At 48.9% G+C, this 21,362-nt stretch overlaps 1 protein-coding gene across 1 annotated transcript in view; it reads left to right on the top strand.

Annotated features, from left to right (window-relative positions):
• The window catches only part of Plxna4 (plexin A4), a 416,125-nt gene that overhangs the window by 373,673 nt on the left and 21,090 nt on the right, over window positions 1–21,362 (top strand). Inside the window, exons 21-25 of the mRNA XM_048340243.1 lie at window positions 2,248–2,390; window positions 8,858–9,126; window positions 12,000–12,066; window positions 12,873–13,019; window positions 16,749–16,908. Coding sequence (XP_048196200.1) covers window positions 2,248–2,390; window positions 8,858–9,126; window positions 12,000–12,066; window positions 12,873–13,019; window positions 16,749–16,908 — 786 coding nt within the window. The remainder of the gene's footprint in view (window positions 1–2,247; window positions 2,391–8,857; window positions 9,127–11,999; window positions 12,067–12,872; window positions 13,020–16,748; window positions 16,909–21,362) is intronic.

Raw genomic sequence — 21,362 nt, 5'->3', positions numbered from 1 at the left:
TGGGCAGTTTAGGGGCTACATGAATGTGTGTGCACACTTGCATGTGTTGTGTGTATATGTGCCTCATTCACAAACCAGCAGGCTGAGCCACACCCATCCCAAATTCCCATCTAGCCATGCTCAGAGTCCTTCCAGGTGGCAGACTGGGATCATTTGCACCCCATGAGAGCTCTCTCTAAACCCTGATACTTGTTGCGGGGGTTTCATTGTCCACTTCCAGAAGAGGCCTGGGAGGTGTCTGGACTTGACACATTCAAGCAATCCTCAGCTGTCTTCCTGCCACAGGAAGGGAAGGCTTCAAGGCTGATCTGAGATTTCAAAGGAAGAGTGTTTCACAGCTTGTATTTTAAAAAAAAAAAAATGACAAACACCACCACGAAGTGTGATCATCATGAAACCCAAAAAGGAAACGTACCAGTCAGACTCTCATAACCCTAGCACATCCTGGCGGAGTCACCCAGAATGAGGAACCCAGCCTGTTCTCTGTGGGTGAAATATACAGACCGCAGGGTCCCATATGAATCCACACCACACCAGAGGAGCCACACTGCTTCTGCTGGGGAAGCGAATCATCCCCTCCCTCTCCACATCCTTCAGCCATCCGTCCCCTCAGCATCCGCCTTGTGGGACTGTTAATTACTGCCTTTTATTATATTTACGCTGCTTAATTTTTTTTCTCTGCAATGTACTCTTCCCTCTAATTAGGTGTAAGGATTAGAATCTCTTTTATGTGTGGCAAGGGTTAGGCTTTGAATGTTGGAAGGGCTTGGTGACTTACAGAAAAGCAGCAGACCGATCAAAAGCTGACTCCCTCCTTCTCCTCCTGGCTGGCTGAGCACCCCAGTACTCCAGCTGGGAGGAGATAAGTCAGAGGAGGAGGATACTGGGTTTTGAGAAGGTTTCCTGGAGAAAGAGGGCTTGACAGACAGACAGGAGTCTATAGAGAGTGCAGGGTGCTGTACCTTGTGGCTTGTCACAATCAGCTATGGTGATTGGGAAGAGGACAGTGTCACCAAGACATTTTCCAGAAGATCAGGGCTGCTGCTGATCCTGCAAGGGTGGCACAGGCCCTGAGGCCAGCCAGAGATGTCACCCATACTCAGAAGCTGCCAGCCTGGCCCTGCACAGCTCTGAGCTGTGGATACGTCAACACACACATATGTGAGTACACATATGGCCACACTCATCTTCACACACGCACACACAAACTCACTGACATGCTCACACACAAACATACCTGTGCCCCCCACCCCTCTCACAATCCCCCAAACACCCAGCTATGTGTTTCTCTCTCAGCTCTGTGGGGTGGATGGCAGGACAAGGCCCTGAGCATGGCGCCTGGGGTAGCTGGGTGAAGTTCCTATGCCATTCCAGCCCACTAAGCTTCCATCATGGTATGTGTGTATGTGTGTCCCTGTGCTAGTGAGTGTGCATGTGTGTGCACATATGTGTTTGCATATCCATGTGTGTGTGCAACAAGGAGCCAGCAGCCAGGCTGTGCTGGCTCCTCTTAGCATCCCCAGAAGCCAGCAAATGGCCCCAGAGGAGGATGTGTGTTTAGGCGGTGTGATGACCCTTACACTGCACTGTGAGTCACATTTTCCCTGAGGCCCATAGGGCCTTAGGACTCCGTCCATCTGGAGGCATTGACTGCACCACAGACAGCAGTGCCCATGTGCAGACCATCATTGACCCCCATGGAGCAGCTGAGACAGGAGGGCCAAAGTTATGACTGCATGGTAGAGTAGCATAGCAGTCTCTTTATCCGAGCCCCACTTGGAGGTTGGAGGATCCCAGTGAGCATACAGTCCACAACTGGTCTCTCAGAAGTTGTCCTTTTATTGGAACAAACCTTAAATTGTATTGGGAAAGCCCAGTTCAATACACAGGACCAGCCATAGACTCATTCTGGCACCCCCTTCTCTCTTCCTGTCCATCTGTCCAAATCCCACTGTCCTGGCACATGGTTCAAACCCACATCCTCCATCCTCCATCTTAAGGTGATGAGTCCTTTCTGACCCCAGCCGTAGTACTGGTCTATGGACAGCCTTGCCATCCCTCTGCCATTTTCAAGGGGCACAATTCCAAAAGTGCTTCCTCCCATTCTTGAATACCAAAGCTCAATGTTGCCCAGCTTCCCAGCCCCGCCCCCCCTTCCCCTGGGAGGGTTCTAAGCCCTTCCAGCTGAAGGACAACACCCGCTTCTGCCCCATCCCTGAAGTCTCATGGGGCTTCTCTTTGTGCCAGCTTTTGCCGAGCTGCAGACAGACATACACGAATTGACCAGCGACCTGGATGGAGCCGGCATTCCCTTCCTGGATTACAGGAACTACACCATGCGGGTGCTGTTCCCAGGAATTGAAGACCACCCGGTGCTCCGGGACCTTGAGGTGAGGAATGCTGGCCTGGGCTAGAGTTAGAGCCGGACAGTGGAGGGGTGGTCTGCGAGTCCAGTGCCCCGCCCCCTCCCATTAGAAGGTGAGAGAACTGTGGGCAGGGAAGGACTTGTCTTCCTGAGCTTTCCCAGCTGGTGGGCACCAAGCAGTTGTCCTGGAAGAGATGGGGCAAAGACAGTGGCCCTCAGAACAGACATGGGAGCAGCACTCAGGTTTTGGGGGTGGGGGAGGAGGTGTCATTAAGTCCTTTGGGAATAAAACAAAATGGAAGTTGGAGATCTCCTTCCCAGAAAAAACTCAGCAATGGGAGAGGAAAGACAGGGACACAGGAATGATAACCCAAAGATCTTTCTAGGAGAGGGGCCTATGCCACTTGCAGTCTTCCCTGGTATCCTGCTTATGCATATATTCATATTATACTTTGTTCTGAAAGGGCTTTAGAATGGCTTATGAAGATAAATACCAGGGAAAAGTGGAAAATATAAATGAGGAAAGTAGGGCAAAATAATAATCCTAGGAATGATCCCTCTTAGTTGGCTGTTAGGAAAATCCCTGTACAGCTCTAAGCACTTCAAAGGCATCCATCCATCTAGTCTCCCAAGAGCCTATTTAATGGATGACAAAACTAAGGGGACACAGAAGTCCATTGCTTGTCTGGGGCTAGACATCTTTGGAGGACGCAGCCAGGAGCTGAGTCCAGGCAAGGCAAGTTCCCTGTGCACTGGCTCCCAGAGCAAGCCTGTGCACCGTGTCACATCAGTGCCACGCCCTCCAGATCCACCGCCTCGTTCAGATGGATGGAAATGTGGATAATAGGATTCATGCCAAGCTTTACATTGAACATAAAATGAAAGCAGGCCCATTGCTTAAGAGCCCTGCAATGGTGCGATTATTGATGTGGGAGAGACTCTCCATACAGCTTCTTCAGGGGACACACAGGCTGTGCACTGGACCAGCATGCATTGTATGTCCACAGTGACATTTATGGCTCACACATCTCTCCATGCTTGCTTGTTGAGAGAGAGAGAGAGAGAGAGAGAGAGAGAGAAGAGAGAGGGGCAGTGTGTATGTGTACATGCACACACACACACATAGGCATGTGCACAAGAATTTACTCATAGATCATAATCTACCTACAGACCTTCTACATCTGGACACTTCTCTCAACTCTTGGCCTTGGTTCTGCTCCTCGTTCTAGGTCGCCTGTTTCTCATTCATTTCTCTTTGCCTTCCATCTTCCCTCCATTATCAAAATGCCAGGCTTCTCATGTGATTCCTGGTTAAAGTAAGGAGAGGGGGATGAGCAGATGGGACAGTCGTGTGCGTGACTGGATGTAGAGGCTGTGCTCCTGTGGATTGTAATGCTGAGTGGGGACTGGGCAGAGTAGACTTGCAGGAAATGGTGAGTGATTGAATAAGCAGGTGTCTGTGTGCCTGTCTGCAATAAAGTGAAAACGGAAGTCCCAGGAAGAGGAATTGCACCTCCTCTGTGGACACACCATAAGAATTAAACTAGGTGAGCATATAAAGTTATTCCTCATTTTTCACTAGCCAGTGTAGATTCTCTTCAAGGGATGTAACTTTTTATTTTATTGTCATTCAAATGTAGGGCTCCACATATGTTTATCAAGTGTTCAAACCCTGAGCTACACCCAACTCTAAGGATGTAACTTTTCAATTAGATCATTTTTAAAAATTTTTTCTTTCTGTGTCAATTGGATTTTCTATAAATACTTTGGGCAACACACCCTTCCACACAAGGTGGTGTCTTGGTGGACATAAGCCTGCATACCCTGTACTGCTTATCTAGACCACTCTGTGGCCCTCATTAGAAATCATGCCATGTCCTCTCATATGAGCTCATTCCTCTTGTCTCATGGCCTTCCTATATTCTCATACCTCCTCCCCATAGATTCTCACACTTTCACATATGGCTTGGCACTAGTTGGGTAGATAACCAAGGATGCCCAGGGTGAAAGTAGTAGGATTAACAAGTCTCATTCTTTCAAAACACCCTGGAGGAGGCGGGTAAGGGCTGTGCATGTGATCACTGTACTGCTCCCATAGATCCTTTTATGTATGTGTTCATCCAGAGTAGTTTAGAGCACAGATTGCTTCACTGTACATGGAAGCCTTGTATGCCAAGACCAGAATCCCACCGATCTCCCTGCTCTTCTGAACAGCAACAGGTCCCTTATTAAAAGCTTTCCTCCCTCCCTCCCTCCTCCCCTCCTTCCTTTCCTCCCTCCCTTCCTTCCTTCCTTCCTTCTTCCTTCCTCCTTCCTTCCTTTTTTCCTTGTCCCCTCTTTCTCCAACCTCCCCTTTTTCTTTCTTGGCTGGTCCTGGGACTTGAACTCAGGACTGACATACTGTCCCTTAGCATTTTCACTCAAGGTTGGCACTCTACTACTTGAGCCAAATCTCCACTTCCAATTTTTGTTTCTTTTTTTTGGGGGGGGGGCGGAGTTGGTGGTAAATTGGATATAAGAGTCTCATGAACCTTCCTGCTCAGGCTGGTTTCAAACTGCAATCTTCCAATCTGATTCCTGAGTAGCTAAGATTACAGGAGTGAGTGATGGGTGCCTGGCTAGCTGTTGGTGTTTCTATCTTCAGCACTTCTCTAGCCCTTTCTTCTAACAAGCATTTTCTAGTAGGTAGGAATTCCAATAGAGAATCAAGATGGGATGAGTGCCAGTCAGGAAGGAAACCTGGATACCTTTCATGTCCCCCACTTTCTCCTTTTTTGTTTTTAAATTTTTATTGTCAAACTGATGTACAGAGAGGTTACAGTTTCATACGTTAGGCGTTGGATACATTTCTTGTACTGTTTGTTACCTCCTCCCTCATTCCCCCCTCTCCCCTCCCACTTTCCCTTTCCCTCCATGAGTTGTTCAGTTGATTTACACCAAACAGTTTTGCAAGTATTGCTTTTGGAGTCATTTGTCTTTTTTACCCTGTGTCTCTCGATTTTGGTATTCCCTTTCAGTTTCTTAGTTCTAATACCAGTATACATGGTTTCCAATGTACTCAGATAAGATACAGAGAGAGTGCAGGTACACCACAGGAAGGGGATACAAGAAGATCATCAATTATAGAAGCTATGGTTACACATAGCACATTGAAAGTAGTTACAACAGTGATATAACAATTGTTTCCATAACATGGAGTTCATTTCACTTAGCATCATCTTATGTGTTCATAAGGGTATGGCTATTAGGCTCTTGTGATCCTCTGCTGTGACTTGCCTAAACTTGTGCTAATTATTCCCTATGAGGTAGACCATAGAGTCCATGTTTCTTTGGGTCTGGCTCACTTCACTTAGTATGATTTTTTCCAAGTCCTTCCATTTCCTTACCAATAAGGCAATGCCATTCTTCTGATAGAGGCATAGAATTCCATTGTGTATATGTACCACATTTTCCTGATCCATTCATCTACTGAGGGTCATCTGGGTTGGTTCCAGGTTCTATCTATGACAAATTGTGCTGCGATGAACATTGTTGTGCTGGTGGCTTTAGTGTGTTCTTGTTTGTGGTCTTTTGGGTAGATGCCCAAAAGCCTCACTTTCTCCTTGAGTGGAGCCAGCTGCGGCCCCATCTATCCTACTCTGGCCTGTCCTGCCTCATTTTCCAGCAGCTACACTGGAGGCAGAAGGGGCTACAGAATGGATAAGACAAACTTCTCTCTGTGTGTACCGGAAGCTTTCAGAGTTCTTGTACAATATGGCTTCAGAGATTCACCAAGACACTGTCCATTCCAAAGAGCTCGAGGCACACAGGCAGCCACGAGTCCCCTACCCACCACCATTGGAGGACCCACAGAGGACCACAGGACTGGGGATTCTGACAACCACCTGGCAGGCTCTATATTTCTCCCTGGGAGCTCTTTAGAGAGATACATCCAGCCCTAGACCACTCCTGCTATCCACAGTATCAATCACATCATGGCCTACCATGGTCCTTCCAACCTCCCCTCCAACACGAGATTTCTCCATTTCCTTTGCCTTTGTCAGGAGGGAGACTATGATCCCAGGCCCAAGCTCACATTAACAACCAATTTCAGTAATTTCCCTGACATGGAGCCTTCAAGTTGGCTAATTGTTGGTCCAAGGATCTTAATCAAGCAGATTACATGGCTTTAAAAAAAAAAGTGTGAGTGTGTGTGTGTGTGTGTGTGTGTGTGTGTGTGTGTGTGTATGGATGTATGCATACTTTTCCATCACACCATTGCTAGATATGCTCCTAAGTAGCTTTATGTATATTCACATTGTATGTAGCCATTGGCACCATCCATCTCTCCAAGCTGAGGCTATGCCCCCTCCACCCAGTCCCTGACAGCCACCCTTCTGCTTTCTGTCTATGACTTCAAATACTCTGGGGACCTCATACAAGTGAATGGCACAGTATTTATTCTTTTATGTCTGCCTTATTTCACTTAGCAGAATGTCACCCAGGTTCATTCATGTTGGAGCATCTATCAGAATTTCTTCCTTTTTCAAGGCTTACTAAAGCTCCTCTGGCTAGATACGCTACATTTTTCTTACTCACCTATCCATGTGTGGACAAATGATAACTTAGGATGCTTTCTCTTTGGGACCAGTGTGAGTGTTATTTTCATGAACATTGGTGTACCAAATATATGTTCGAATTCCTGCTTCTGATTTTTTAAGTGCATGCTCAGTACATACCATCTCTTCATTTTCAGTAAATTCATTTTAACTACTTATAGATAGAAATTAACTTTAATTTTCCCACAGTAGCCTTGGGGCTGTGTGAGATCCAAGAATCTGGTAAGCATTACTGCTTTGTTAGCTCTCATTCTTGCCACTGAAATATTTCTCCTTTCTGGCATTCTGAGTATAGAAACATTCTAAAAGAAACCACTGAAAGCAGGTATTCCCAACACTTTTAGCCCTGGGGAAACCTGGACACTGGCTGGCAGTGTGAAGAGGGAGATGTCCTCTTGCTGTCCTAGAGAAAAGGTCACTAGATCTCTTTTTTGTGGTCCACTGGGCAAGCCCAGACATTTGGGGTTGGGGCTTTCTATACTCCAATCATTCACCTTTCCTTGAAGCTGTCAATCATAACTCCCAACTGTAACTGGACTCCCAACATATTGGGTTGCAATTAAAATTTACTAGTCAGTTTTATACTCGTGGACTTCAGCTAAAGTGGAGAACCATCTGGTGAATAAATACAGTTTTGTTTTCAGCATGGCACTGACTTGGGGGAAGGGTAGCAGGCTGCAAAGTGGAATTGTTCCAGAAACTTCTCACCAAGACATTTTACCTCCATCTCCTCCTTCCACAAACTTCTATCTTAAGCCCTCTGAGATGAAAGATGCTGTGCAGTAGATAGCATGGAAATTAACGGGCAAAGCAGTCGTCGAATCGGAGAGGCAGGTGATAAAGCTGTCGCTGTTTAAGTGAGCGTGGTGCGTGCCAGGCGCTTTACATACATTACCTTAGTTAATGTTCATAAAACATTATGACACAAGCACTTATATTTTCCATTTACAGACGAGACAGTAGACCCCAGAAGTGATGGAGTTCACCTTCACGCACCAGAGTTTCTGCATTTTCTGATCCAAAGCTTAGGCTACAGACCTACAGGCACTGTGTGAGGCATAGTGAATTTGACTGTGGGTAACACCAGGTCATTTCTTACCATTGCTATGTGGCTTTCTATTGGGTGTAGATCCTCCATCCACCCCATTTCTGCTGGGTGTGAGCAGGATTGCTATACATGTTCTCACTCACCTTGGAAGCATATCCGGTGCACCCAGCTCAGGGGTAATGGAGATATACTTGCCAAGTGGAAGCTGCATCCTACCAGGAAACTCCAGGCAGCAGACTCTGTAAGCAGGACAGGGGAAATGCCTTCCTCCTCCTTCACTGGGTGGAGCAGGGTCTCCAAAAGGGCCCAGAAGAAAACTAGCTACCAGAGTCAGAGGATTCTTCTGAGGCACTTAGGCTCAATCTTTCTTCTTGGATGAGTAAATTTAGGCTCCAGAGAATTAAAGAGCCTTGCTCAAGGTTGCCTAGCCAATGATTCATAACCTGTGTAGAATGCAGGAATTTCAGTTCAGGCCACTTGCCTGTCTACAGAGGCCTTGGCTTTGCATCCCTCTACAAAAGATGCGAACCACACCGCCTGACTGGGAATGGGTCCCTGAATATAGCTCTGCATTGCCATTAGGGCAGAGATGGTAAAACCTCAGAATTGCCACTCTAAGTAGTTCTCTCTGTGCTGACTCTTCTCTAAACTAGAGGTCCTGACCTATGTCGCCAGGATGATCCAGGGTTAAGTAGATGCTGGGCAGGGCCCAGCTCCTGAGAAGGACTTGGTAAGCATTAGCCAGATGGGCTGTGCTGGAGTAGTGGGTGAGAGGTGGGCTGGGAGGGTTGCCCTATCCTGCATGGAGGTTGCTGGGTGCTCACCACCTCTGATCTCTCTCTACAGGTCCCAGGCTACCGGCAGGAGCGTGTGGAGAAAGGCCTGAAGCTCTTCGCCCAGCTCATCAACAACAAAGTGTTCCTGCTGTCCTTCATCCGCACACTTGAGTCTCAGCGTAGCTTCTCCATGCGTGATCGGGGCAACGTGGCCTCGCTCATCATGACAGTGCTGCAGAGCAAGCTGGAATATGCCACCGACGTGCTCAAGCAGCTGCTGGCCGACCTCATTGACAAGAACCTGGAGAGCAAGAACCACCCCAAGCTGCTGCTCCGGAGGTGAGGCTGGTGGGAGCTCCCAGAACTCCCTGCTCCAGCCAGGGAGACCAAGGCAGGCTTCAGGCAGAGCAGCTATGCTCCCCAAGGGCAAGGGACTACCCTGCAGGAGGCTGGGCTGTTGCAAGTCCCTCTGGAAGGTTCTGCCCATCACAAACAGAACTCAGCCATGGCCCTGTTGTTTTTACACACCACTGTATCTGCTTTGCCTTCTGCCTTCTCTGTTCTCCACTCCCTTACTTTCAACTGGACTTCCCTATTGGATGCTACTGAGGTCACCTAGATCAGCCCTGTCCTCATCTAAGGCAGTACTGGAATTGGGAGGGAATCCATGGCTTCATACTGCCAGCAGCATCTGGGAGCTTGTTAGAAATGCAGACGTAAGGCTATATACTTTGAGGGATCATTTCTATAGCTTGTTACTAGAAAAACTCCACTGATCATGTGGAATACCGGAAATCATGAGAAGAAAGCACAGCAAAAAAGAATTAAAAAAAAAAAAAAAAGAAATGCAGAAGCTCAAGTCCCCTCGCCCTGTACCCACTGAATAAGAATCTGCTGTTTAATAAGGAACTTAGGTGATTTGCATGTAAACTCTGAGAACTTTCATTGTCCAGCCCAGTAACTATCTCCTGACCCTCACCGTAGGCTCTGAGTGGGTCCAAGATCCACTGTTTGGTGAAGCTGGTGCTTCCTCCCCCACACTGCTGTAACCTGCAAAGTCTGTGTGGGCACAGCCAGCCCCATGGCTTTGGCTCTATGTGAAACAGGTGCTCTTATACCATCCTTCTCCCTGGGAAGAGAGGCTATTTCTTCTCCTCCAGAATGAGTGTGTGTGTGTGTGTGTGTGTGTGTGTGTGTGTGTGTGTTCCTGTTGATCCTAGGGCTTGAGTTCTGAGCCTGGGTGCTGTCCCTGAGCTTTCTGGCTCAAGGCTAGTTAGTGCTCTACCAGTTGAGCCACAGCTCTGCTTCCCAACTTTTGGTAGTTAACTGGAGATAGTTAATGGCAGACTTTCCCACCCATGCTGGCAATGAACTATGATTCTCAAATCTCAGCCTCCTGAGTAGCTAAGATTATAGACATGAGCCACTAGAGTCTGGCTTTCCTCCAGGATAGTGTGTGTGTGTGTGTGTGTGTGTGTGTGTGTGTGTGTGTGTGTGTGTGTGTGTACATACTACTCATACACTTGAGCTGGCACTGGGCTTGAACTCAAGGCCTAGGCGCTGTTCTAAGCTTTTTTTTGCTCAAGGTTGATACTTTACCACTTGAGCCACAGCTCCACTTTCAGTTTTTTGGTAGATAATTGTAGATAAGCGTCTCCCTGACTTTCCTTGTCTGGTCTGGCTTCAAACCATGGTCCTCAGATCCCAGCCTCCTGAATAGCTAGGATTACAGGTGTGAGCCACCAATGACCAGCTCCTCCAGTGTATTTTAATTCATTGTCACTAGCACATCTGAAGTTAGAAAGCCCCATGTGAAGCCTCTTGACCACACCACTTCATCCTCAGTCACCCTGCTCCTCCCACGACTTCCACCCATGGCTTCTGGGTCTGAGGCAGGGCTGCTGCTTAGAGCTGGCTTTTAGAAGTGTTTGTATCTGGCTGCTTCCTAAAGCAGCAGACATTCGCCTGCACAACCGCAGAAGGCTGCTTCGTAGAGGGGCAGTCCTGCAGCTCCGGAAACAGCAAGGTAGATTGTTTTGATTTTTGTTTTACTTTCACCACACAGACACCCACTGGCGTAATTCTAGGGTTGCTGATGCCACCTGCCAGGACTCCCACTAACAGTTTCCTGGCATGGTCTAGTGGTTGCACTCTGGGTCTCTATCTCCCCTTTTGTTTTTGACCCATAATCCCCCAGATGCATCTGCACCTTTTGCCCTTCTCCACTTCCATCTCTTTTTCTTGCCCCTGGCTGCCCCTCCCTTTTAGCAGTTTTACTTCTTTTTTCCTCCTAACTTCACTTGGCTGCCAGCAGCTGTCCAGATGCCTGTGGATTTTAGTTCTTAGTGCTGTCTAGCAACTGTAACTGGATTTTTGGAGCTGGTGATACATGTAGTACAAGTTTGAATGTAAGTTGTTCTTTCTAAATGGGAGCTTAGAGAAGTCTTTTGAAAGTCTTTACTTCCAAAATAATGAATAGGCTTTAGTTGTGTTATGAAAGATGCATGTTAGACTCAAGAAGGAACTTCCTATCATGGAAGATTCCTATCTAGAAGATTCCCAAGAGAAGAGTCCAAAGTAGTGGAAACCATAATATGGAGTAGGATGATTTCCGTGTCTCTTGGCATGAGTGAGGTGTGTAGCTTTCTGGAGGCCAGTGTTAGTCTACTTAGCTTGGGTGTGGGCACTACCTGGATTACCTGGTCTTTCTGTCATGCTTGTCCTCCCTGCTGCCAGTTGACTCTCTCCTTTCATAAAGTTTCCTAAGACTGCACTGAATAATTGAAGAGTGACCAGCCTTGGGAGATGATCTAGCTCTAAATTCATTAGCCAAAGTAAGATAAGAAGCTTCAGTTCCTCAGGTGCATGGGCTCCATACATTTCAAGGGCTCAGTAACTGTGCGTGGTGAGCAACTGATGCATTGGACAGTGTAAGTGAAGGAAATTGTTGTCATCGTACAGTGCTACAGGCTCCAAGACAGGCCCAAGAAAATCCCACCTGTCACTCAGACCCGAGCCTCAACATGTCCTCCCCCAGCTTCAGCACTCTCTCATGCTGTGAGATCTCAAGATCTGACCTACAGACCACAGCAGCATGACAGTGGTTGATCCCTGACTTGACCTTCCCTACCCAGCCCTGACCAGCCCTGAGCTCTGACCTAATGCTTCTTTCTCGATCTTTGTCTACTTGTTCCTGCTGTGGCTGGTGACAGGACAGAGTCCGTGGCTGAGAAGATGTTGACCAATTGGTTCACCTTCCTCCTCTACAAGTTCCTCAAGGTAGGATGGAATGTGGAGTTCTTCGGACCCAGCCGAGTTTACCCCACTCTGATGCAAGCCTTCAGCTGACCTGGCCTGCCCTATTTTTCTTTGTGCCTCCCACATCCATCCCTGGGGCCTGGCATGTCTAACACAGAAGGAATGCTGTTGTCCTTGGTCATGCACTGTCTGAGTCAAGAGCTCCACATTCAGTTGTCACTTCAGAGATACGGTGCCCGTAGCTGATTTCTCCCAGATTGGTTAGGAGTAGATGAGCCTCTGTAAGGGTCCTTCATGGGCCCCAAAACTAAATTCTCATTTTAAGCTAAACATAATTCACCTATTCGTACCCTTCAATTCTCTTCCATCACCAAGGTCCAGGCTGAGAGAAGTTGATAATAGTCCCAAAGGTGGAACATAAGCCTGGATGGGGGGTGAGCTGTGGGCTCAAACTCACTGTCTAGGAGCTCATGGCACAAATGACCAAATGATCTGCCTCTTGATGGGACTTTGAAAGAACAGGATGGTGTGGGGATGGGAGAAGGAGCAAGGGAGGATGGGAGACAGGGAGGAAGGGCTGGATGGTTCTGTGCAGGTGTCAGGAAAGGCCAGAATACAGGGAGAGCCTCTGTCCAAAGACCAAGATACATGCACACCTGAGGGGTGAAAACCGACAGAAGCAGGAACTAGAAAACTGAACAGCAAAGCAGGTGGCACCAAGAGAAAGACCTTCACAGGAGGCACTTTTGGAAAGCAGGAGAGAGCGGGGTGAGCTGCATACACCTGCCACCCAAGAGTTCTTCCAGCTTGTTTCTTCTCCCATCCAGGAGTGTGCTGGGGAGCCCCTCTTCTCCCTGTTCTGTGCCATCAAGCAGCAGATGGAGAAGGGCCCCATTGATGCCATCACGGGAGAGGCTCGCTACTCCTTGAGTGAGGACAAGCTCATCAGGCAGCAGATCGAGTACAAGACCCTGGTGAGCCCCCTTGCTGCTGCTCTGAGGCTCTGACAAGCAAGCTTTGGTCCCGGCCAACTCTGATCTGTTGAGGGGATGGTAAAAGCGTGTAAGAGGTACCTCTTCAGCTTTGTCCCATGCATGGGCCCTGCCAGGTGCTTTCCCATGCCCCTCTCACCCAGATTTCCAGTATACCACACACCAGGGCATATAAGGTGCCCTGAGCCACTTCCAATGAGCACATCAGCTGATTAACTGGTGTGGTCCCGGACAGGGTCAAGGCCCCTGGCCAGCAAGGCTGACTGTCTCAGCTTGAGCTCACCTGGATGCAAAATCTGCACATTATAGGTAGGGAGGTACAAGGAAAATAGAAAAGATTCCTCACGGCTATGAAGCCTACACTCACCCAGAAGTCAAAATTCAAATACAGCCATGATGGGAGGCCAGTGTGTAGGGCATCATCCGAGGAACACGTAAGGCCCTCTGTCAAAGCCATACTCCCTCTCCTGGTCACACGATTTTCCTGGGAGGCCATGGAGCTCTGTCTTTCAAAGTACAGGTTTGGAATCAGACAGACCTTGATGTGTCTGAGTTCTGCCTCTGCCTCTGACCAGTCTTGAGGACTGAATGGGGCCAGATGCACAGGAGGGAGTCAGAACAAGACTTAGCTCATGCTGGTTCACATTGCCCTCCCCACCTCTTCCCAGCATGGCTGCCTGTCACCTCGCTGGCTACCTGCTACTTCTCCAGGCCAATGAGGCCACACTCAGGCTTTTACAACACAGTTATAATCATCCACTAGGCCTTTGCATACTCCCAAAGAGGAGAGGAACTAGAAAGGAGGATGAGAAGCTTCAGCAAAAACTGGGAAGGGAGTCAAGAGAGACAGCCCAGGGAGGCAGAGGTCAGGGAACAGGTGGAAATAAAACACAATAATCAGGAGATGGAGCCAAGAGGAGGACAACATGCAGAGCTGAGGGAAAGAGATGTTCACAGACCAACCATGCAACTGCTTTGAGCAAGAGGTGAATCTCCAAACCCCCAGCCCAGTCAGGAGATGGTTCTCAGCTGAGAACAAAGTTGTCCTTGCCAGGCTGGCTAGAAGGCTACAGCCATGATTCCCATGTTCCCTACCTGGCTTCTGAGAATGTTGGGAATCCCAGCAGATATCTGCCTAGAATGTTCCGTGAGGACTCAGGCCCAGGCTGTAAGTGAAGCCTCTATTTCCCAACAATTTCCCACTGTCTGCCAGAGGACAATTAGAAGATTAAATTGAAATGAAAGAGGGAAAACTCCTTCCAAAAACAGATGCCTGAAACAGATTTATTGATTGATTGATGTTGAGGTTTGATACTGGACCTCCTATTTGCTAGATAGGCACTTGACTCCTTGAGCCATATACCCAGTCCTTTTGACTTTTTGGTATTTTTTTTTTTGGACTGGGTCTTGCATTTTTGTCTGGAGCTGGACTCTGATAAGAGTGATCTTTCCACCTAAGCTTCTTGTATACCTGGGATTATAGTGCATGCCTCTGTGCCCAGCTTGTTGGTTAGGATGAAGGTCTCACTCTTTCCCTGGGCTGACCTCCTCCCTGATCCTCTCAAGTCTCTGCCTCCCAAGGTGCTGGGATAAAATGTCTCCTGTCCCATTCCCTTCCTGCCCTTGTCATCTGCATCCTCTGTATCAAATGCAACACAGTGGGCTGTGATAATACTTGTCCCCACATTGCAGTAGCCTTTAGGCTAAAAGATTGTTGCTGCCTCCCAGCTGGGTTTGTGACTTGAGTGAGAATGCCAAGACACGGGAGCAGGTCAGGAAGGTGGAAATGGAGATGGGTGGGAAGGAAAGTGAGAGGAAACTGTGCCAGGAAAAGACAGGGCAACTGGGATAGTTACTAGCTGACTTCAGGCCTGGGGAAGACCCTGGGGGCGGGGCAGGGGGCATCCCATCGATGGGGAGGCGACTGAAGGATGGTGCACATTAGCAGGCAGGGTGCCAGCAAACTTGAGGCGACTCATTAGACACAAAGAAAGGAAGTGTGATTCTACAGCCCCAATCACTTTGGGGTGAACAGTAACCCTTGTCCTGGTCAGGAGGGATTGCTCATAGAGGGGCTCCAGGAGTCATTAATGTACCACTTAATTGCCGAGTGATTAGTTCTACTGATGCTAGAACTTGGACTGGCATGGCCCCAGGCCTGCCTTGGGGGTGAGCTGATCCGCCCACCCTGGCCCAAAGGAGAGGCCAGAAGGAAAAGTCTAGAGGCCAAGACAGAAAGCAGAAGGATCAGGCTTTACTTGGCCACTGAGCAAGGAGAGGGGGTTGGGGAAGGAGAAGAGTGGCTGGGAGAAAGCCTCCATCCTTTGTAGTTCAGGGCATTTGGCGGGTGACTTTGGTTTTATAGATTTAGGGGATTTTTTTTTCTTCTTCTTCCTAATGTAATAAGCATGTTCTCATTCGAGCTAGCTGCTAATGAAAGGCAGGCGTCCAGAGCCAGGACTCTGATTGGCACCACATGGAGGGGTCGGAGAGGGGGCTGGTGTCTGGCTCTGCAAACCAGATGAGGCCGCTGGGACATGGCTCTGGGAGGGAGGAGGGGAGAGGCATGGAGAGGGCTCAGGCTGCAGGGGCCATGGGGGAATCTGGAGACCAGAATGGCGGGGCACCTGGCAGCCACCCCCTGGGAGATCCCAGCCTCTGCCTGGCTTTTATGTCTCATTTATTCCTGTACCCCCACAGTTCCCACCTTGCCCCAGGAGCACCCACAGTGAACCGTCAAGGTAGACAGAGCCAGCTGCGAGAAGGGCAAAGGAAAAAAAGTCCAGAACGTTTTAAAGAAAAAAAAAAAGTTTGGTGAAACAGAGCCGTTAACTTTTCAAACTCATTCCACGGAGACACAGAGGCTCGTCGGTGAGCCAACCCCGACTGGGGCTTCAGGCTCACAGCTTAGGAAGCCTTTCAGAGAACCTGAACCTGAAAGTGTTGAAAGGGCAAACTTTTCTATTTAAAACCCCTGTATCTGCATTTTATTGAATTTGTTCATGTGACAGAGCTCTTGTATTGCCAAACCATGTAAAGGGCACCTTTTATTACACACACACACACACACACACACACACACACACACACACACACACATTCAGCTTCTTCAACTTCCCATCAATTTAGAACCGTCACCTTTTCCCAAATCAGAGCTATTAAAACTTGTGAGACAGGATGCAGATTCCCATTAGTACTGAGGAAGTGTATGGGTGTGGGGGAGGGAGGGAGGGAGGGAGGAAGAAGAAAGGCAGGGTGACGCATGGCATTAAACAAGATCCTGCGGGTAGCCAGAGGCTCCTTATGTTGCCAAGATGGTGCCTCCTGCACACAGGTGCATTGGTAAGAGACTGTGCCTACGCGGTGGGCACCAGTGACGGCTCTGCGGTAGGACGCCCATCCCCCATCCCTTCCACAGGCTGAGACCTTGGTCCTTGTGGAAAATCAGGACTTCAATGATGTTTGAAATGAAGTAAGCTACTGATACCTCTGTAGTGATGTTGCAGCCTGGGTGTATCCTGCTGATCTGGACAGGAGAGGCCAGGGGGCATGGTGGGGCCACAGATGTTCTGAGTCACCTCTCCCTCTCCCTGCCCCCACCCCCGGCCCATTCTGGAGAGGAAGAGGCATTCAGGAAAGAAGCCAAGGTGACACTAGGCTTGTAGAGTCCTTCCTTCTGCCCTCACCCATCTGACTTCTCACCATACCTAGGTCCTAAGCTGTGTCAGCCCAGACAATACCAACAGCCCTGAAATCCCAGTGAAGATCCTCAACTGTGACACCATCACTCAGGTGAAGGAGAAGATTCTGGATGCCATCTTTAAGAATGTACCCTGTTCCCATCGGCCCAAGGCTGCAGACATGGACCTGGGTGAGTGAGCCCTCACCAGAGCTGTCCCCGTGTCTCCTTGGAGTGTTAGCAGGCAGAGCTAGGGCACAGGGAACAGAAGATGAGCATCAGTAGATAACAGCAGGCATGCCAGACCCCCGAGGGGTCGACTTTGCCTTCTTGGCTGGCTTGGAATTGGGCAGAGCCCTGAGCAGAGGAGAGTCACCCGGCTGTCTCTTGGTGATCTGGCCTGGTAAGTGATGCCTCTGGGATTCTCTGAGTAGTTGGGGCCTGAGAATGCAGGTGAAATATACAATGAACGGAAGGGATCTGAAGGCAAAACCTGCCCTCTGAGTCCCTGTGGCCAAGGTCTTGCCACCACCTTTGCTGGCCCCCAGGCTCTTCCCCTCAGTGCCTGTCATTTTTTGCTGCATGTCTGTGGCTCCAGGGATCTGGGTCAACCATAGGGGATGGAGAGAAAGAATAGGGGAAAATGAGAGATGACAGCCTACTGGTGAGCAGGGTGACATTGTACTTGAATGTTCCGTGAATAGATGGCATCGCCTATATAAATAAGGGCATGCCACCTAGGGCAAGCTGTGCTTAGATGCAGCCATGCATTGCCTGAGTGTCAGGATGCCATCCAGGGGAGTCCTCCTGCGGGAAGACGGGGTTCTGAAGAGGCCAGGGTGAAAGAGAGGCATTTTCCAGCACTGGGGGGTCGGTGTCAGACATAACCTGAATGGAAGTCCTGCTATCACCAGGTTCTAGCTGTATGACCTTGGCTAAATTACATTGCTGTGCCTTAGTTTCCTTGTCTATAGTATGAAGATAATATTGGCACGTGCTGAGTAGTAAGAATTTGGTGGCATGAGGCATTAATAGCCCCTTTCGTGCGGAGTCTAGTGCATGGTGCACACTCTATAGGTATCAGCTGCTGTAACTGATTATGAGAATAATGCTGCTAAGGATGCCACATATGCCTGTTTATGGATGCTGGGCACACAGAGGGCATTGATTTCTGGCAACACGAGGTGGGAAGACCCCCCTAGAGGCCTTTGGCCGATCCATCTGGCCTCTAAGCTGGCTTCCACTAAGCCACACAAAACAGATGGGCATCTGTGCTGCTTGTTCAAATCTAGAGGGAATTTTCATCATCTCCACTGGCATGACTTCCCGTGGCGGGGAGCAGTGGCTGGCTCCCTGTGCCACCACCTGAAGAACCTCAGTTGCTCCTTACGAACAGCCTCTCTGCAAACAAGGGCAGATGAGTTGTGAGCCACTGCTGAGGTCTGAGAGGCTTCGAAGCTTAATAGAGCTCAGGAAGGTTAAGAGCCGCTATTGTGTCACATGCCCCTCCCCCAAAGCTCTGAGAGATGGGCATCTCTTTGGGGTTTTGTTTGTTGTTGTTGTTCTTGTTGCTGTTGTTGTAGTTCTTTAGTTGTACTAGATCTTAAACTTGGGGCCTGTTGCTTGTTAGGTAAGCACTCTCATTTGAACCACATCCCTAGTCCTCTTACTTTTAGAATATTTGGGGGGATGAGATCTTGCACTTTTGCTCAAGCTAGATGGATTTTGAATACGCGTTCTTCCTACCTCTGCCTTCGCAGTAGCTGGGACTATAGGTATACACCACCATACTTGGTGTGTCCCAAACCCAAGAAAACAAGCTTTCAATGAAGATGCAGTACATCGTGTAGCCACAGTCCTGAGTCATAGCATCTAAAGGTGTCACCTCCACTTCCTACCAGTCACAGGGAGGAAAGCAAGCCCTGGAGCTCTGCTGAGCCAACAGGGACAGCCAGAGAGTGGCTACTATCTCAAGCTGGAGGCTACTCAGCCAGGGAAACACCTCCTGCCTGTGAGGCAGAGCAGGTTTCCAGGGGCACAGAGTCCAGAGGCACTGAGCAGCGCCATGGCAGCCAGGGACCTGCAGGAGATAGAAGGCCAGGGACAGAAATGAGGAAAGAGGGGAGCCAAAGGGAGCCTCCGCAATGGGCCCTCAGGGCCTGTTCCACTGAGGTAATGGCTTGGTCTGTGTTTCTCAGATTCCCCCTGCGCCCTGTCAACCATGCTGGGTGCTCTTCTCACACCTTCCTTTTTTTTTTTTTTTTCCTACTGAAGCCAGTTTGGAGCTGCCTCCAAGCTCTTGGGCCTGTTTCAGTCGGGTTGCATAGCAAGGAAAAGGGATCTCTTCTGGGTCCCAAGGCCTCTCTACACACTAATGCGCCTGGCCCCATGGGGAGAGGGAGGCAGCACAAGTGGTTTCTTCCATGAAGGTAAAAGTGCTTGAAAAGCCTAATTTAATTTACAAATGAAGGGGTGATTATCACTACAAATTAATCTATGCCAAGGGCCACCTGGCAGGCAGACATAAACCCTTCCTTCAGCTTGTATTGGACAGAGGTAAGACAGCCAAGCCCATCCCCCACCTCCCCCTTCATCTCCCCACCTCCCATCCTCCCATCCCTCCACTTCATCTTCCCCTTAGCTCCTCCTCCTCCCATACCAGACTGCATCTGGCCTCTGGCCCACACCGCCTCCCTGTCCTGATACACTGGCATCCTGATGCCCAGCCCCTCGCAAAGCAGGATAGCCAGGCCATCTCCGAAGGAAGCAGTCTGAGGCCTTCCTGTCATCAGACCAAGAAAAGCCAGCCTCAACCCCCTCCCTAGTGGGCATGGCTTTGCCTCTGACTTTCCTCCTCAAGGTGCCCCTGGACAGCATCTTCTTTGCTGAACCTCCATTCCTTGCTGCTTGGGCTGGTATTCTCCCCGCCTGCTCCAAACCTGCCCCAGGCTTTCCCAGGCTCTGTGGAACCAGAGAAGAACTATGCTAGGCAGGGCTTTTCAGACAGACAGAACCAATGTATGGCTACAGTGGTGTAAAAGCACACCTAACAACCTTTGTGTTTTACACCCTCAGTGCAGTGTCCTTAATTTTGCCTATCTGTAGGCTACAGCAAGGTAGGCTAGGCAAATAAATGATCCCCGCAGGGTAAAGGCACTTTTGACATGCCACATTTTCAAGTTATTATATAGGTTTATCAGGACCTAACTCCTTTGTTAAGTTGAAGAGTATCTATGATCTAGCTACATCTATCTATAGATTATCTATTTATATTTATCATTTATCATCTGTCTATCTAGACAGTATCTATTTATCTAGATAGTACCTAGCTACCTGTATATCTATCTATACATTATCTATTTATATCTATCTTATATCATCCATCTGTCTATCTAGACATTATCTAAACAGAATCATTCTTCTATCTACCTACCTACCTACGTGTGTGTGTGTGTGTGTGTGTGTGTGTGTGTGTGTGTGTGTGTGTGTGTGTGTGTGTGTGTGTAGAGGGCAGTGGTGATGTTTTAAGGAATTGGCCATGCAATTTCAGACAGCAATTTCAGGGAGCATATCCAGGTGACAACCCACTCAGCCCATCTAAGCCATTCTCCTCAAGTTTTTGCCCCTTTCTGCCCGCTGGCATCTGAGCAGGTATTCTCATCACTCAAGTCCTCCATAAGCTACACAAGAGCCTACCTGTGGCAAACGCCCTGCCAAGGAAACGAGGAGAGGCTTGTCATTTCGAAGCATAGCAGGAGAGCCGGCACATTTCTTCTCTCTGAGATAAGGGGGTTCTTCTTTAAAAAAAAACAAAAAACTCCCTTTATTCTCTAGAAGAAATCATTGGAGACATTCTACTCTCTTCCACTGGTGGAATGTAGCTCAGAGAAGCATGTTGCCCAGGTTGGAATCACACAGCAACATAGAGGAGAGCACACCCATTTCCTCCACAATCTGCTTTGTTTGTGCCTCAGCCATTGACCACAACCTCCAGGGCCTCCCGGGGTTTCATGCAAATGTTCTATCCATTGCTGCCCACCCCCCGCGCCACCCCCCCCCCCACCTTCTCTGTCTTGCTGCTTAGGTCATGCTGAAAGGATATATTTTTTCAAATAAGTAATTCCTGTATGCAATAAAAAGATACACTATCTCCTGAGTGAAATATAAAGAGTTCACAGCAGCTGTCTCCCGGTTTGCATTTTCCGCTGTGCCTGATGGGAAGGGCAGATAAAGATAATGGGATTTCTTCTTCTTTTTTACTTCACCTCATTCTCTCCCTGGAAAGTGGAAGTGTAACAAATTGGATTGTGAGTGCGCCTGTGTCCTTTGTGCCTGGTGCCTGGAGCAGGGCACAGGGTTGCTGGGCGGAGTTGCTAGAGAGAGGACCTGGTCACATTTTCTCCTGTGCCATGCCTGTGAAGGTGGGACCACTTTTTCTCCTCCCACTGCCCCCTCTTGCCTTTTTAACTCTTTTGCCCTGAGACACAGCCACCCTCAGTATCTACTGAGCTGTAGTGGAGCAGTAAGAGGGGTGGGGGGGGGGTGGGGGGGTTGGGTCACCTCTGCCTGTCCCCCTGTCCCTTGCCAACCATTCACCATGATCACGGTTCTACAGTTTACAAAGACCTAGTGCCTTCAGGGCAGAT

Source organism: Perognathus longimembris, chromosome 2 (assembly GCF_023159225.1).
Source record: "Perognathus longimembris pacificus isolate PPM17 chromosome 2, ASM2315922v1, whole genome shotgun sequence".
NCBI lineage: Eukaryota > Metazoa > Chordata > Mammalia > Rodentia > Heteromyidae > Perognathus > Perognathus longimembris.
Note: the sequence above shows the minus strand (reverse complement) of the source record. Positions and strands in the feature narration are given on the sequence as shown.